Source organism: Enoplosus armatus, chromosome 7, assembly GCF_043641665.1.
Source record: "Enoplosus armatus isolate fEnoArm2 chromosome 7, fEnoArm2.hap1, whole genome shotgun sequence".
Taxonomy (NCBI): Eukaryota; Metazoa; Chordata; class Actinopteri; order Centrarchiformes; family Enoplosidae; genus Enoplosus; species Enoplosus armatus.
In genome coordinates, this window is record NC_092186.1 from 22,445,959 (window position 1) to 22,464,011 (window position 18,053).

The 18,053-nt window shown below is 45.8% G+C and overlaps 1 protein-coding gene across 1 annotated transcript; it reads left to right on the forward strand.

Annotated features, from left to right (window-relative positions):
- The first annotated feature begins 15,625 nt into the window (after positions 1-15,625).
- On the forward strand, positions 15,626-16,324 carry LOC139288263 (transmembrane protein 125). The gene has a single exon (XM_070909540.1). It carries the CDS (start codon positions 15,626-15,628, stop codon positions 16,322-16,324), a length of 699 nt encoding a protein of 232 aa, XP_070765641.1.
- Positions 16,325-18,053: the final 1,729 nt, after the last annotated feature.

Below are 18,053 nucleotides of genomic sequence, written 5' to 3' on the forward strand. Positions count from 1 at the left end.
AGCCTTTCAGGTGCATTAATCCCCAGTTTAAGGTGATGGAAGTGAGTTTTGACTATCTGCGACTATCTAACTTAACGGCCTACTGACTTTATGAACTCACGACGTCTTTATTTATTTTTACCCGAAAGCTGAATTGAGCCTGAAAGCGAAGCTCTTGGTTTACAGTCGATCTTTGTTTCGATCCTGACCTGCAGTACGGCCATGAGCTTTGTTTAACGACTGAAAGACTGGAGGCTGCAAATACAAGCAGCCGATGTGAGTGTCCTTTGTGTGTTGGGGTGGGGGGGGGGCTGGGCTCACCTTTAGGCCGTATCCTCCTTATCCTGTTGAAAAGGAACAGTCCGGCAACACAACGCAGAAGACTCCTCCCGCAAAAAGCACTCTTTCAGGATATGATATGAACGCCAGGAGCCGTAGCACAACCCCAACACTTTGAGATGATGTATCGTGCTTTCTTAAAAGTCTAAAATTCATAATAATTTAGGTTCATCTTGGAAGAATTTTTCATTCCCTGAAGAAGGGCAGTAGATTCTTGGCAAACATCGGCGCGATCATTAGATAGAGCGAAAAAAAACCAAACTGTTATTGATCAGAAGAGCTCATTTTGCCGCCGCTATTGGGCAAGAAAAGTTTCTGCTCCCCTCATCATTGGTGATAGTTTGTATTGTCCTGCCAACTTGGGGTAACTTTAATTTAAATGGAAATGAGACACTGGTCCGCATAGATCGAGGATCAGGTGCCTGATCAGTGCTTGATCAGCCTCCCCTCTCACTCTGTGTGTGTGTGTGTGTGTGTGTGTGTGTGTGAGAGAGAGAGAGTGAGTGTGTTAGCGGTCTTGGACTTCTCTCTATTTTTCTGAGCTTTAGACCTTTAAATACTGGAGAACATTCTTGGAGGACATTTTGGCCAAGAGCTGTTTACGAGTTAAGAGGCGTACCGTGGTTGCAGTTCAGAGGATATACTGTATGCATGTGTTTTTTTGGAGTGAAATCAATAAAGAAATCAATAAAAAGGCTGCAAAGAATAAGATATCACATTTACATGATGCATGTTTGGTATCGAATGTGAGTTTTCTTTACAAATGTGGAGTGGAAAGGGAGAGCCTTGAACTTGATCTAGAAGTTTTGGGTATTTTTGGGGTATTTACATGTATTACTCATGTTGTGGGGACTTAAATATGTTTTTACAGTCACATTGTAGGGACTTATGTCCCTTTTGGGGACCAAAATCAAGTCCCTGCATTGTCATTCATTCATTCAACACTTGGTTTGGTTAAGAATTAGGGTTGAGGCATTTAGTGGTTGTGGTTAAGGTTAGATTAAGTCACCAGGGAATGATTGTAAGTCAATGTCCTCCTAAGCGATGGAAGCAAATGTGCAATACAGTTTTCCTCAGGCCAAACACTGCAAAGTGCGAGCAGGTGTGCGGGTGTGAATCTGGGCGTCTGTGCATTCATGTGTGTGAAATGAAGAGTTATTGAAGTCGCTAACCGCTTCCATACATTGGTGACAAATGCCCCAGGTCGTCTGCCACTTTCTCCTCTCCTCTCCCATCTTACCACCAAAAACAAAGTCAAGATAAACCAAATGACCCTCCCGTCTTAAAGTTCAAGTTCACCATCGACAACTGCTCTGTGACTGTTTCTGGGGATGAGAACTCTTTTTTCCCCCCCCTCGCATTTCAGGGAGAAAATTGATGTTTTCTTGCAGCAGTGTCACCACTATTAACAGATTGTGGTACATCTGCTCACAAGAACACTCCCCTTTCCTCCCAGGTAGAGGTATAATAAACACAGATGGAGTTTTCCTGCCACGGGGAGCACCTGGAGAGAAACATGGTGGCTCTGAAGAGGAACATGATGAAAAACAAGTTGCGACACGCAGAATGTCAACCTCTTGGCACTTTTGGCCCCGTGTAGGTGACAGTGGAAAGCTCCTCTCGATATATGTACGTATCAGTTTTAATGATTTAAAACCCTGTCTTGCCTTGTGTTTCAATGCATTTTAATTCTCAGACATGTCATGGCTGTGCATGGTGTCTACTTCTAAGGGCTATGAATTATCAAGGTTCTACTGTAAAGAAAGTACGGATCACATTTGACACACAAACGACGCTCACAGTCAAGGTCTGACCTTAAAACTGTGTTGCAATTAAATAAATTGTATTACATTATCCATCAAAAGGAGCACGTGTGTTCTGAATGACCGCAAGTTAAATGCTAACTGCTGTGCAGCATTGGAAGGAACATGCAATGCTCAATATCACGTGCCAAACTGATGATGAGTGTGTGGAGTCTGACCGGCGATCAGTTGTTGTGTGAGAAGCTTTTTTTTTTTAAGAAAACACGGCCTTTTTGCAGTTTAATTTCACTTTGGATAAAACACACTGCTGTGAGAATGCATCAGTAACATTTTGCCTCCCGCTGATGTTTCAGTCTCCCTCTTCGGGGCCGTGTGATGGCAGCCGCTTTGAATTCATTTTTGGTTGATATTTGGTTTAGTTCAGTGGGGGGGCCACATAATGCAAATCACAAAAATAAACAAATAAGTCGGCTGCTAATGTAACCAAATGATTGGTGTTCGCCCCCCCCCAAACACACACACACACACACACACACACTGCAGCCCCCTCTTACCTCCCCGAGTGAGTTTGCTGGCTGGAGCGACAGAAGCACGGCGCTGTGCCTCAGCAAGGCTGAAAGGGATGAGTGCATCATCCAGCACCAGCAGCTGCAGATGCAAAACACAAGATCTGCTTGAAAATGTTTTTTTTTTTGTTGTTTTTTTTTTTGGAACAACACATTTCAAAAATAGTGTAGGTTTGTCTCGGCATCACTCCGCAGGTCTTAAAACTGACAAATAACCCACAAGTTAACGTCGACTCGTGTTTTGCTGCTCTTCAGCGCCTCCTCAAAATCAGACATTCAATCACCACAAGAGGCAGCGGGCCGTCATCTGAGACGCAGACTGAGAGAAAGAACTAGTCAGGAGGCGAAAGTGTTCATAGCTGTTCTGAACGGCCACACTCGAAGGCAGGGTGAAGAGCCTGCCGTCATGGAAACACAATAATCATTTAAATACGAGGACAGTGACGAAATGTGTAAAGAAGAGCTCAGATCCTGCTCCCTCTCTCGCCTCCACACACCTAGCGTCCGACAGGTAGTTCCGTTGGAGTATACGAGCACCTTGAGGTGAAGCTTTTTTTGCGAACAATCCAGCCTATAGTCCACACACACACACACACACACACACAAAAACACCTAAACATGTGCTTTTACTGTCCAACAGACGCAATCTTTAGCTGCACCAGAGACCTGTTTTCAGTGTTGCGGGAAAATCCAAAATCCTAATAAATGCTAATAAACACCTGAAACATTGATTTCCCAGGAGATCCACTGATATTCAACGCATGCTCCACAAAGGACAGAGGCTTTGTTCCAGTCTCAAGCTGCTCGGCTTTGCTTAAAAACCATCATCGGGATTAGCGTGATTTGGGCGCAGCGCGCTGTCAGATGAGATGAACAGTCGGCCTAGGTGGCTGTTCTTTCAAATGATCTGTTTTACATATCAAACATTTTCAACTGCATCAAAGAGAGGCACTAAAAATAGAAATTAAAGTAGGGGACAAGCTGAGGACGGTATAGGGCCAAATTAAAAGAGCATCAGCATCCGAGGGACTGATACTCTTCATCCTGGCATTGCAAGAGCCTTGCTCCTTCTATCATATTTGAATCTTCTCTACAGGTTGGGACGCTAAAGGCAATGAAATGTTATTTTTACATTATCCCAGTTATGGCACGCCTCTAGGCTACAGATGGGATGCGAGGTACTCTTGGCACAGCCAAACTAAATCAATCAATAACAGCCATTGTGTCAGAGATGCCATGATCGATGTGTTATACCACAGGGAGGCTATTTATTAGACGGAACAATTAACTGTGAAGGTATTTTTCTGTAAATATAAAAACATATAGAGCTCTTGCATCCAGCTACAGTCCCACATTCACACTCTCACGCGCCCAATATTGTACCCAACACAGCTACACTGATCAGCTCTTGTTCTTTGGTCTATAAATAAGACTTCCCTGTCTCCACATGCCATTCTTTGGTAGCACCACAACGCGCAAGTGACTAACTGTGAATGAAGCTCTTGATCTAATTTTGGATCGTGGCCCTGGTGAGGATGAAAATATCGAACCTGAAGAAGTGGCACAGGAGGAGGAGGAGGAGGAGGAGGAGGAGGAGGAGGAAGCCTGCTGAGAGAGAGGATCCAGATTCTCAAGAATCAACAGATGAGGAGGCACATGCCAACCCGCTTGGTTCAACATCAGTTATTTTGATAATGGTTTAATGATTTCAAGTCATTTCCTCACTCTCCTGTGATGGCAAACAACGCACGTCTGTGTGTTTCGGCTGTTGGTCGGACAAAACAAGACATTCGCTGCCATCACCGGTGGCTTAAGGAAACTGGGAAGGGTATTTCTCACCGCTTTTCTGACGTTTTGCAGACAACGAAATGAGCAAATAATCAGCAGATGAATCAATAATTAAAAAGAAAGTCACAGCCTGCAGCTCATGAATACAACACCACCATTACCATGCAAACAGACAGGTTTATTCTCCCTGTGTCCTCTAGGGAAAATAATATAAGAATAGTGCTTTAGGAAACTCAACAGCTATAAAACTAGGACTCCAAACATGTTATTATAGTAAGATTAAGTTGGCTTGTAAAAAAATGAGTTTACCATCTTTAATTTATGCGATCAAAAGCTCCAGAACAGCCACCCAGTGGACCCTGTGCTCAGCTTGTTTGGCTGCTTCCAAGGTCAAGAAATGAACTTTCAACCTTCAGATCACGAGTGAAGTTGATGTGCCTGATCATAGCAGAACGGCAATAAAGGTGACCACGTGCTGACCTCGTGGCTAATCATTATTAACCGCTATTAATTATTATTATATCAATCAATCAATCAATCAATCAGTGATGACTATAGGCGTTATTGATGAGCTCTACGCAGAGACAAATTGCGTCTCTCCCTCCTCCTTAGAGCCTGGATGGGTTAAACCACTTCTGCTCAGCCCGTCGGCGGATATCAGCACCACAGACTGGCTTTTATGTACCAGAGCCGTCATACCCCGCGTCATGTGCTGCGGTTCCCTGCGGGGACCCACGGCGGCGCGGAGGTCGATCCACCGACTCTCTGTCCCCTCCCATCGGCGTGCGCGGCCACACCTGCATCAAACCGGGGAAAGTCCGTCCGGTGGCGAGTCAGAGAGACCGAAGCGGCTTCAGCGGAGCGGGAGCACCTCCAGCAGCGGACATCGCAGCACTCCGGACCCCGGGAACCCTCGGATCCGGGAAGGGCGAAGGCATGACGGCGTGCGATGTGTGTGTGTGAGACTGGGGCTGTGGAATCAGGATTAAAGACGAAATAGACCGGCACGGCTCGGAAGGATAGAGGAGACCGAGTGTGAGCAGCCGGGCGCACAGGTAAGACAGGCTCCTGATAAACTAGAGACAGGAAGACAGACGGGAGCTGCCCCGCTGCAACTTTTTTTAATTTATTTATTTCTTTTTCTCTAGAATCAAACAGCTTTTCCTTTTATTTATTCGTGTGGTCTCGTTATTTCCATTTCAAACTTATTTACGAGTCATTTGTAGGCGCTAAATGATCTCCGTTTCCCTCCCTCCCCAATGAAAACAACAATAACATCATAGTGGCAATAATTCATATTATTAGACTAATGGATTATAAGACTAACACTTTAGAACTCATACCACTTGCTTATATTCAGTAAAGGAACATGAATGGTGTCATACTACAGCTCAGTATGTGCAGGGGTCTTACCTCTCTGTTTGATTTATTTATTATCCACTATTTGTGTCAGTGCAGACAGGTGACTTGGTAGTATATTTCTGTTTTCTTGTTACTTTTGTTGTTGAAGCTCTAGGCCTATGTCCAACCCCGTCACACGTGTCACGCTCTTTAAAGTCATCCAAAGTTCTCAGGTGCAAAAGCCACATCTTGCAGCCGAATGAGTTAAGCCATTATGGAAGCACTCATGAGAAGACGAGACTGTGGATTCAGAGGCGCCAAACACACCTATTCTGAATGGATTTAATTGAGCTATCTGAATCACAGGAATCTGGACTACGGATCTGGACACTTGTCCCCGAGCAGCAGCAGCAATGCAATGATCGTGCGATCTGGACCCGAAAGAATGAATTGCCTATTTTGTTTCCGTTAAAAACAAGGAAGTGCAGCATGTTGACACTGTATCACTGTATCACACCCTAACCTTTGCACTGGCGGGATGTCAGTTTCCAAGTGCACATTATAGGCACATATACTCAGAGGTCAGCTGCTGCTGCATTGTGGAAAATGAATAAATCACGGAGAGAGGAAGTGTTGTCGATGCTGTATTGAAGTTACTGCGATTGGAACAGATCAATAAGCTGTCCATGCTCATATGCATCTGTTGTAACAAATCCAAAGGCCGAAGATAATTCATGACATCTGAGGCAGGTGACGTGCTGTCGCTCTCTCGCAACCCCAGATCTTTTAAGATGCGACATCGGACTCTCAAAAACAAGTCCGGCTGAGAACAACATGTGATAGGCCTCATTAGGAAGAGCCTGAAGTCAACACGGAGAAGCTGGATGAAAGAACAGGAGGAGGGCCGCAAAGTGGACTGTGATTGTGTCAGTGGACGACTGTTATATGAGAGCGCTGTATAGGTGTGTGTGTGTGTGTGTGTGTGTGTGTGTGTGTGTGTGTGACATGGATGCCAGACAAAGAGTGCAGTAGGGAGGAGGCCAGAATCTTAAATATCCCCGAGAGGCGTTTTGTTTCACAGTCAGCAGATAGAGTCAGGCATGTAGTGTGTCATCAATAGCGGCTGTGTACCGCCTGCGTCCGCCTCTGTCCCTGGGCATGAAACGCATTCACCTATAAGCATAATCAATTCAGCTGAGCCAATTCAATATAGCGAGAGTTGGTGAAAGGTTGTGGAGACGTTCCTGCGTTGAGGAAAGTTCTTTCTCTCTTGTAGCCTCACCCTCTGAACATGCTCATCATAGCTGCAAGCCACTCTGCTGCAGAATTTGTCTACAGCCATGCTAGCATCGGTGGGCTAACATGCTCACATTGGCAATGCTATGCTGATGTTTAGCAGCTGTAGTGTTTACCATGTTCGCTGTCTTAGTTTAGCGTGCAAGCATGCTAACATTTGCTAATTAGCACTAAACGCAAAGTTCAGCCGAGGCTGGTGGGAAGGTTTTGCGGGTGTTCGGCCGGACTGTTTCTCGGCCAGGACCAGTTGCTAGGCAACCAGGTAGCTACACATAACCCCCGTCAAAATAGCAAATTGCCGTTTGCACACTTTTGTTTTTGTACCAATTAAACAAATGAGATGTAACGTGTTGATTACGGAGCTTTAGGCAGATTTTGTTACCTTTGGACAGAGCCAGGTTAGCCCCCCCCCCCATTTCCAGTGTTTGTGCTAAACTGATGTTATCAGCTGCTGGAGCTTCTAGATTTAGCGTACTGACAAGAGAGCGGTATCAATCTTCTCATCCAATTCTTGGCAAGAAAGCAAATAAGTGTATTTCCCAAAAGGTCACCAGAATTATGACAAATCTTCCTCTGGGGAACAATCCATTCAATAGTTGTTGAGATATTTCACTTAAAACCACAAATGTCAACCTCATGGTGGCACTAGAGAAAAAAAATATAAAAACAGGGGATCACCAAAGTCAGTAGGCTTCATTCTCTGGGGAACATGAATGTACGTAACCAAACTTCATGACAATCCAAAAATAGCACCAGTTTCTCAACCTAAATCATAAGGTGCTGCTGCAGGCAGCAGAGACGTCACGTCAGGTAGTCAACAAATGAGACAGACAGCCAGACATCGAGCCAGCCATCTCATTCATTACAATCATTATCGCTAGACAGCCAATATCAAATTAGAATATGCTGAATATCACCTCTGAACCCACAAGAGGACGGAAGGGGGGGTTAAAAAAAAAAAAGAAAGAAGAAAAGGCAGCCTCTTTCCCATCGTCAGCAGGAGTGAGGCAGAAGGGGACCAGCATGTTAATTGGTGATTTGATTAGCGTTTTAATATTGCAGCTGCGCACGACAGAGGAAAGCAACCGGCTGCCCAGAGGTTTCACTTTTTCTTTTCTTTTGTTTTTTTTTGTTTTTTCAACAGTCACTCCTCGAATGCGGGGGGTGGGGGGGGGGGGGGGGGTGACACAGCATGCACATTATTCAGTTAATTTCCTCAGCAAAGGCTTACTCGGGTTTGGTAATGGAGATTTGACGGAAGCAGAAATATTCAAGCCGTTTTCCGTTGGGCCCAGCATTTAAGAGCCCCATTTGGCTCCTGCCATAGTAAAGGAGCTGAATGGGGCACACAGCCTGTGCTAGAAGTGAACTAGACTTGGCTGGGCGACATTTTTGTCAACAGTGTGTGCCACCACTGAGAGGAGGAAGCTCTATTTAAAAAGAGGGAAATGCCATACGCCGTATTAGAAAGCAGACTGAAAATGTTTTCTGCAAATCATGTTTTGATTATCTGGGTCCACATGTGTGTTTGTGTTGGGGGTTGACAATACTGAGGTTGATGAGTAGTTGGATTTGCAATGCTGGGAATGATGGGGAGTAGATACAAGAGGGGATGAGGGGGCAATGACACGACAACCTCGCTGAGAAAACAGTGTAAACACCACAGCATGAAAACAGGTGCGGCACACTGTGTATATGTATGTGCTTGCATGCGTTACGACAGAGGGGCTTTGAGTCAGGCAGCATTACCTGGAGCCAGAGGGGAATCTGTGGCAGACAAGTAATCCCCCACCCCATGCACACACCTCTCTCTCTCTCTATCTCTCTCCGACGCCAGAGCAGACAGCAGACGGGAGAGATAAGAAGTTAGCCAGATAGAGGAGCATTGGTGGTGAGACAGGGGAGGAGAGGGGCGAGGTAGAACAAAGTAAGGAAAGTGTGGAAGGCTGGGGAGATAAGGAGGGAAAACAGATGGGGATGTGTGTGTGTTTGAATGTGGATAAGGTGTCAGGGGGGCAGGTCTTGGCTGGTCGTGCCGGTCGGGGTGATGCTGTGCCATAAGATGAGAAATGAGCTTGCTCAGAAAGGGTGGAATTAAACCATCTGAGAGGAGCCAGAGAGTAAGAGGGAGAGTTGAAATGGGAGGGGTCTGTTTTAAAGTCTCCAAAAATACCAGTGGCTGTTAAGACTGAGAGTCTACAGCCGCGCTAGCGTGCAGAATGCTAACCTGCTCGCGATGACGATGCTGATTCGGGTATAATGTTTATCTCGTTTAGTTCAGCGTCCTTGCATCATCTATTTATCTATAAACATCTATTAGCTCGAAACACCAAGTACAGCTGAGGCAGATGGGAATGTCATTCATTCACATTTGGTCATAAACCAAAGCATTAAGAAAATCCTTGTAACCTGATGATGGTGCTCTATGGAGAGGATCACCAAAGGATTCATCCTCTGCAGACCATGAATGCTTGCACAAAATGGCAATCCGTCCCATCCAGTCGCTGTAGAGAGTATTCACTCCAGACCAGAGTGGTGGGCCGACCGACTGGCCAGCCAGTGTTTCCAAAAAAAAAAGAAATCACTGCTTTGTGACGAATGTGGCTATGGCTGCAACGTCTGTATGATTCCAGTGAAGGGGCACACCTGTGCGTCTCCTCCTCTCTCAGAGTCTAAGTGGCTCTCGTTCTGATTGGGCTCGTAGCTCAGATGATGCGATAAAAGACGGCGATCATACCTCACGTCTCGAGAGAGGGAGCGTCTTAAACAAGATGATGCAAAGTGATGATTTAAACAAAGGGTTGCCGGGGCTGTTGGAGGGATATAAGCTGCGATTCATTGGCGGAACAGGGGAGGACCACAAAGGAGAGCCATAGGGGTGTGTGTACAGTGCAGTGTGTGCAGCTGGTGTAAAGGTCTTTCTTTCTCTCTTCGTGTCTTAGGTTTTCCCTTGTGATCCCTGACAGAGGGAGGAGAGTGACACTGACTCGGCCATTGTCTCCTCACTGTTTCCGGACAGAGTGAGGCTCCCATGGTGCCTCTGCTGTCCATTGTGACTGTGGAGAAGAAAGAAAGATCCAGCTTGTCTACATAAAGCCCTATTCAGCATTATTTCTCTTTGCCAGCCACACTTGCAACCCCAAGAACAGCAGTGAAGTCTCAGCACTACCCCGAGCCCCGGGCCTATCCCTCCATCCTCAACCCGCTTACCCCTACCCCACTCTCCCAGCCCCTTCCCTCTCCCCAGCCCTAGCTTCAACCTCAGCCCTCCGCCCCATTCGGCTTCCCAGATGACAGCTCAGAAACATCCGTTACCCTCCCACTCCACACGAGCCTTCTTTCCTCTCCCTCCAGCCCCCGTGGCGCTTGGCACCAATGCCCATCACATAGACAGATGGAGCCAACCCTGACCCCTCTCCTCGCCCGTGGGGACGCCTTGAGAATCAACGCCTGACGAGAGGAGATGGGGTGTATGTGAGTGCGTGTGGGGGGAGACAGGAAGGAGAGAGGCACAGAGTATTGCTTTGTCACCACGGCAACACATTGCCTTGTCTCCCGTGGACTCCCCTTCAGCCCTACCCAAGGCCTTCGGATAAAAATCGCACACAGCAGGAAATTCAGCAGCCGGACCAGAAGGACCTCGCCCCCCTCCCCTCCCCTAAATTGTGCCTGACATATTTTTGCTTCGATTATTTGGCAGAGATATCTTGTTCTATGTTTGTGTGGAGAAGAAGATGCAAACATTCTAAATATAGCACACGTCATTTGAAACCGGAAACCACAAAAAGACGAATGCTGAAGGGAAACCCGCCCCTCAGTCTAAAGTGTTGGTTTTTCTGAACACCACAAACGTTTCATTCTGAGCCTCACACTTCCTTTTCCCTCTGGCCTCTGTGATATATTGCCATTTTTACTTGCAAATCAACACACAGGGCGGATTTCTTTACAGCAAGAAAGAAGCGCTATTTTCTTTGTGCTTTTCAAACCTGAAGAAAGCGGAAGAGGCTTTTTCCTGACAGCAAAACGGAAATACATGTGGGACTCCAGAGATTCCTTAGGCGTGCATGTATGACTTTATCTGAGCTGTACCGTCCTGCGGTACGCCTCTGCTAACTGGCCCAACATCCACTGCATGTCAAGGGTTCTGCAGTTTCATTCTCCTGACCAAACATCCCACCTGAGTCCCTGCAATTTTCACCAGAATCAAGATTTTGGCTCCTCCGCTTTCGCTGGATGTTGCCGCCGTCTTCTAACCTGACCGGCATTGCAATTAGCATATAATGCCCGACGACCAATTTTAAAAGAACCGAATGTATCAACAATGAAATGGGACACTAATGGCCGGTGAAATGAATTCGGCGGGCTGACATAACAGAGGGGGGAATACCGGAGTCCCAAAGCTTCCCAGGTAATTGGAGTGCAGTATAGTGTTTTTTTACTCCAAAGCACAGCTCCTCTGGTGACCTTGCAGGCTGAAAAGGTAGAGGAGGCAGACCCACAGAGAGAGAGAGAGGTAGAGAGAGAATGATACTCTATGTCCAAAGTTTACGATTATCGTACTGATTTTTTCATCATTGCTCTCGTTGGCATAGCAGAGAATGTTTGGACTGTTAGCGTCAGCCTAGTCATTTTAGTTTTCGACTGCAGGGCTGAGCGTCCAGGACGCTTGTTATTCCTGTAACTTAAAAACTGTCAGATACAATTGTCAATTCAAAACTCCCTAATTGCTCCAAATGAAGGGAGAACGTGATTCATGTTGCTCTTTTTCCGACGCAATTGTTTTTACAGTCGCACGTGGGCGGATGCATATTTTATCAATATGCAAAGAGCATTGTGGGAGTTGCGTGAAAATTCACAGCTAAAGGTGTGAAGATTCGCCATGAGACATAATGCACAGGAGGTGTTTAGTGCGCAGGGCTAATGGTTCCTGAGTAAAGGCGCCTTTAGGCTGTGCGACAACAACGACCCCGTGAGTTTATTGCACGTCCCACGGCGCGAGATGGGTATGATAACGTCTTGGTCGCAATCTGCATCAGACTCTGCCATATCAATCCGAGGCACGTCATCGGCTACCACAAACTTCTCTTTTCTTTAGTCTCCATGTTTTTCTCCCCCCTAGATTATATTCAAGAATGGCGTCACAGCTCCAAATCGACCATCTTAAACTGGGACTACCATTTTTGAGTTTTTTTTTACCAGGTTTCTTTAACTCCAGATGACCAGAGCGCTGTGGTCCTTCAAAAAAAAAAACAAAAAAACAGAGTGATGTGGAGTTGTGTAAATTGTTTGTGCCTCGGTGCCTGTTTTCTCTGACTTGAAAAGCAGGCCAGTGAAGCAGTGAGTCAGTGCTTTTGTAAAGATATTTATGAGGCCAATATGACACGGCTGATATGACAGAGTCTAGAGGTCATAGAAGTGATAAAAGAGGAAAGGCAGACACAGTCCAGCAGTCCTGTGTGTGTGTGTGTGTGTACGTGTCTATGTGGATCAGAGTGTGAGAAACACTGTATGGAGTAAGATATACTCCTGTAGTTAAGGGTTCGATTTCATCTTATGATCCTCGTTGCGTGCCATTGCCTCTCGCTCGGTCACCCGGTTTGTGTCGCTGCTTCACTTTCCTGCGAGCTATCTAATGAAACAGAAAATAATCTTTCAGAAACTTGTGCTGTTTGAGGGAGGGTGATATTTTCAAAACCTTAATAAGACAAAGAGGTGGATAGTGGCGGAGTATCACATATATTGTTTTTGTCACCTTAACACCTTTGGCGCCTCAACGTCAGAAACAAAAAGCAACACACAGACACACCTCAATTACTGTGCTATTTCTGTGGTGTGCTACCTGTCAGTGACACTGAGCTCAAACCATATGGGATTAATTAGTAACTTAACACATATGCCCCCCCCCCCCCCCCCCCCCACACACACACACACACACACATACAAATGCATCTTCATCTCTGTCTGAAATAAACACACACACATCATCATCATAAGTGAATAAACACACACTAACCCTTTTCTATCTTCCCCTCTCCGCGCTCATATACAACTGTTCACTCTTGCGAAACACACACACACACACACACACACAGAAGCGCACACACACACACACACGCACAATCACCCATCAGATACAGGATGTGAAAAGCTTCCAGAACAGCATGTTGCCAATAAACACCCCTCCTTCTCCGCTGTAATTACCTCACTCTTCATTTCACACCTTGTGTATGCACCTCATATCTCCCGGTGTCACAGTGATACTGCTCGGCCTCAGCACAGGGCAGTACCTGTCCATGCTAATAGGAAATGTGGTCGTGCATTTAGTTCATAGTCTTTTCTAAAGAGGCGGAAAGAATCTGAAAGAAAGTTGCTTCTGTCTCTGTGTTTTGGCTGGTTTTTAGAGGTGCCCCGAGTCTGAATGTGAGATCATGTTTTACTCGTTCGGATTGACATTTCGTTTTTTTTGCTTTTTTTTTACTTCACTTTGCAGAGCAGTGTTTGTGTTAGCAAAATGCACGGCCGGTGAGGACAAGCCGTAACTCCTGTCAGCCTGTGTCGGGGGGCGCGTGGGCTTGTGCCTCGCACTGCTGACTTTGATAGAAATAAAGCCACTGATTTTAAAAGACAAGCTGTTGACAGCCATGACCTTGAGGATGTTTGTTTATGTGTGTGCGCTGTGTCTGTTTACATGATTGTGTTATTTGGGTGTGATAAGGTTACAAACTACAGTAGAGAGTTTGAATATGCTGAGGTAAGGTAAAGACTGACTAACGAGAGGAGGGGTACAGAATATAAGACATTGTCAGGTATAGTGAGTCTGGTAAAACATATATAACAGCACAGTATAGACAATACACGCATTAGGGAGAAAATTAGGGTACTAGAGAGTTCAAATAGGAGGATTCATTGAGTGAGCTAGTGTGGGTGTGTGTTTGGGAGGATGAGAGAAAGAGAATTTACATTTGTGCATTAGCTGTTGGATCGTGTGTGTGTGTGTGTGTGTGTGTGTGTGTGTGTGTGTGTGCGCGTGCGCGTGCGTGTGTGCGCGGAGGGGCACTGTTTATTCTATCGGCAGCTGATGCTTGTTTTATCCAGCCACCTCGGTAGTGGCAACTCATTAGCATAGTGATAATGAGAGATAGAAAAGGTTGCCAGTGTCAGCACACCAAGTTTTTCACACAGTCAAAACAGCAAGTTTGGATGTTCAGAGAAACTGTGTGTGTGTGTGTGTGTGTGTGTGTGTGTGTGTGCATCTTTGATTTGATAGATTATTATCCACCACGTACCCCAAAGATATACAAACATCGCATTTTAAAGAGTAACTTAACACTGGTGCATGTCTCCCCACGCCCAGCATCACTGGTGGGTGTGGTCAGAAGGATGCTCCTATTGGGCACCTGTCACCACACCTACGTGATGCTGAGATGTGCCGAATGACGCCTGCGGGTGCACTTCTACATCACTACAGCTAGCACAAACAGGATTTTTCTTTTTAGCTGGTGTGGAGTTACTCTTTAACTCGGTTCGCACACATCCGACCGTTCAAGGTGTGCACAAACCAAACAAGACATTAAAGCTGCAGTCTTTGTCCAGAGAGCCTTTAACGATCGGAACAAAGGCGGTTTAAAGTCCAAATTTTAGTGCTCATGTAAAACCAGTCTCCAACCAGCTGAGCGAGACACTACTAAAACTGGCCAGTTAAGGAAACCCTAGACTCTGTGCTGTGCTGGGTTTAAGGAATGGAGGATGGGAAGCCTTATCGTCTGGTTAGGAACAGAACATGTGTACTGGTCAGTCATACAGTCCCAGCACACTATGACCAACAGGTTATTTTAGTACAACAGCTAGCCAGCTTGTTTGCCAAGCGCACTATTTCACGTTACGTGACCCATTTAGCATCGTAAAATGCATCACATCCTCTTGTTGTAGCATTTCAAGAAGTCGCAACACCTGCATGGCGATACATAGGACATGAATTTGTGCAAAGTACTGAGCTTAACCAGCTACCTTGGGCGTACCTCTTTTGAGCGAAGTTACACAGCTACCAGTGGCAGAGAGGGCACCCGTGAGCAAATAAACCTACACTACTTTATATGCATGGCAAGTGGAATCACTCACTGAACAAACCTTTTACATCTGCGTCCGTCTTTTCTTCCAGGTGACTGCTGACGCCCTGCAAAACCAGACCGGACATTCAGTGGATGTTTGGATTCTTTGCTTTGGCCTTAGTGTGAGCTATAATCATTCACACAGGACCAAGAGACCTGAACTGATGTTGTAGAACCTTTGTATGCAATACACCAAGCTCAGTCAAGTGTTTTAGTAAAGTTGGTGCATTACATTCATTTGCTCTGTATATTTGCCACCAACTCAAGCCACCTCTGAGCTTTCCAGGATAATATACGGAGCAACCCCATGAAGCGACTGGAATCTTCTGCCGGTGCTGACACACTCCGTTGGTGAATCAAACAACGTCTGAAAGGATCATCAGGTGGATTCTGTCTTCTCTGTGGTTGTGGCGACCTTATTCAGCAGGGTGGGAGTGGCATCAGGATGCCTGAACTGGATAACTTTGCACCCCTGAGGGGTCCCAGAGGCCCTGAGCTGGGCCTCAATGGTCCAGCAGACCCACTTCGGATTCAGCACAGCATCCTGGAGGAGCAGGTGGAGCTGTGGTGGTTCCGAGATCCTGGGAAGTCTCTGCTCTGCTACTGCGTGGCTGTGCTTCTAATCCTGGGCTGCGGGCTGGGCGGCGTCGGCCTTCTATCCACCACCACCAGCGTCTCAAGCGAATGGCGTCTGGGCGCAGGCACGGCCCTCTGCCTGCTAGCCCTGGGAGTCCTGCTCAAACAACTGCTCAGCTCGGCTGTGCAGGACATGAACTGCATTCGAAGCCGACAGCGGATCAACATGCTAAAGAGTGGTGGTTTATCGGACCTCCTTGTGGTTTTGATTACCGGGCTGTCACTATTGATTTGTGGAGGGGTTCTACTCCGTCTGGCCCTGGCTAACCACATGCCGAAGCCTGGCCAAGCCCTTAATGACATGTACATCTCTGGAGTGGTCTTGCTTGCTGGAGGGGGGGCTGCAGTAGTGGGCGTTGGGATATACTCCGTCGTGGTGGTCCTGCTTGAAAGGACAAGGCACGGACGAAGGTTGTTGGACCGAGTTTTGAATATCTTCACTGTTTCTGGACACATGGACCGCCAGGCTCGCAGAGAGACTACGTCCAGTCTGGCTAATCTCATATGAGATGTGGCCCCTAGCTCAGAACATTTAGCCTCAACTAAATTACAGCAGGCTTCATGCCCAAATATTACAAGACATCTGATTAAAACAAGATTCACCCCTTACATGCTTACATGCTTTGTCACTTGCTGATCAGACTGCGTATGTTGAAGATGTCAGCAATAAGCAATCAAGTGTCAGCCACAGATTTAGGGTGAAAAGGATTGAAGAGTGACACACTGAAGAAGAATTATTAAATGCATAGCCATGCTCACAACGAAGCTGAAAATTAAAAGATGATCAACACGTGACCAGGTCCAAATTCAGTTCCTGTGGCATATCGTTATACATGCGAGTGGTATTTGAAAGCTGAAATCAGCATTTTGTTTATGTTCTGTAACTCTTTACTCCGGTCACGTAGGACAAATGCCAGATGTTCTGTGCCTGTGGGGCGGAGGCAGTGTTTGTACGCAGGACACCGACACAAAAGCATGGAAAATGAGTTTAACTGAACTGTAAAGTGGCGTTTAGGGAGATCCAGTGAGATGAAAAGCACATATATTAGCGGAAACACACCTGAAACCAAAGGGAGAAGTTGGTTCACAAACAGAAGTGACATATTTTGATGCTATTGTTGTTGGAAAGGTGAAGCAGTCTGGAAGTGAACAGAAACATATCTTGTCGAAGGTGACACAAGGGACTGGTTAAAGGGGTCATCTACAAATTGGACTGTCGCACGTCCAAGGCATTGTATCTGTTATAAACATGTATTCTGTCAAAGTGTCCTTGAGCCACACATCTGACCGCTACCTGCTCAATTCACGTAAGAATGAGTGGGACAACATAAACATGATAACAGCACCTTTTTACATTTACTTCTCTCCCTCTTGTCCATGTCCACACGAAGATTGACGAAAATATTCAGCTGACAAATTTGAGGGATTTCTTTGATTTCTTTGTGGGTCAATGAGAGGCCAAACTCCGGCGAATTGGAGTGACTTCTCCCTGTGATCTCATTTCTATCCTCGGTTTAATAATAATTTAACGTAATACATGCGGCAGGACTGTGGAGTTTGTAGCAGACCCTGTCAAAACTTCACTGTAACATTTGGCTGCCTGTACACATGTTAGAAGACAACATGCTGGTTGGACATATCCTATCACGGCACCTGAGAATGTATGGATGATTTGTTTTTTTGTGCATCAACACGGTATTGTCTAAACTGTTAATCTTGCAGCGCCGGCTTTAATCTATATTTTTGATATTATACAAGACAAGAAATTCCTTTGGCTCTAAGTTATATTGGTATGTTTTTTTCGGAGAGAGTAACTTCAGTATGTTGAAATCCCTGAAGCACACAAGGAAAGAAAGAAAGGTGCACATTCTTTGATTTTTAAAAATCATCTGTATTTAAGAATGTCAGTGCACTTCTCTAAAAATATATGAGTCATGGTTTACAAAAAAAAAAAAAAATGCGTCTTTAATTTCAGCATGAGGCTGTAGGCCTGGTTGGGGGTGACAATTGTAGTCCAAGCACTTCTGATTTATTGAATGCATTATTGGCTCAGATAACGGGTCATTATCATTCCTCACAAAGCAGAAGAGGAGAAATAACTGTTGGGGAAAGACATCAGTGAAATTAAATCCATTGCAGTCATAGAATTTCAATGTGCTTGCAAAAGTTTGAACTGGGTTGTCAATATGCTTTATCATCTGTCACTAAATTAGGGGAAATCTACAGTGCTGACATTG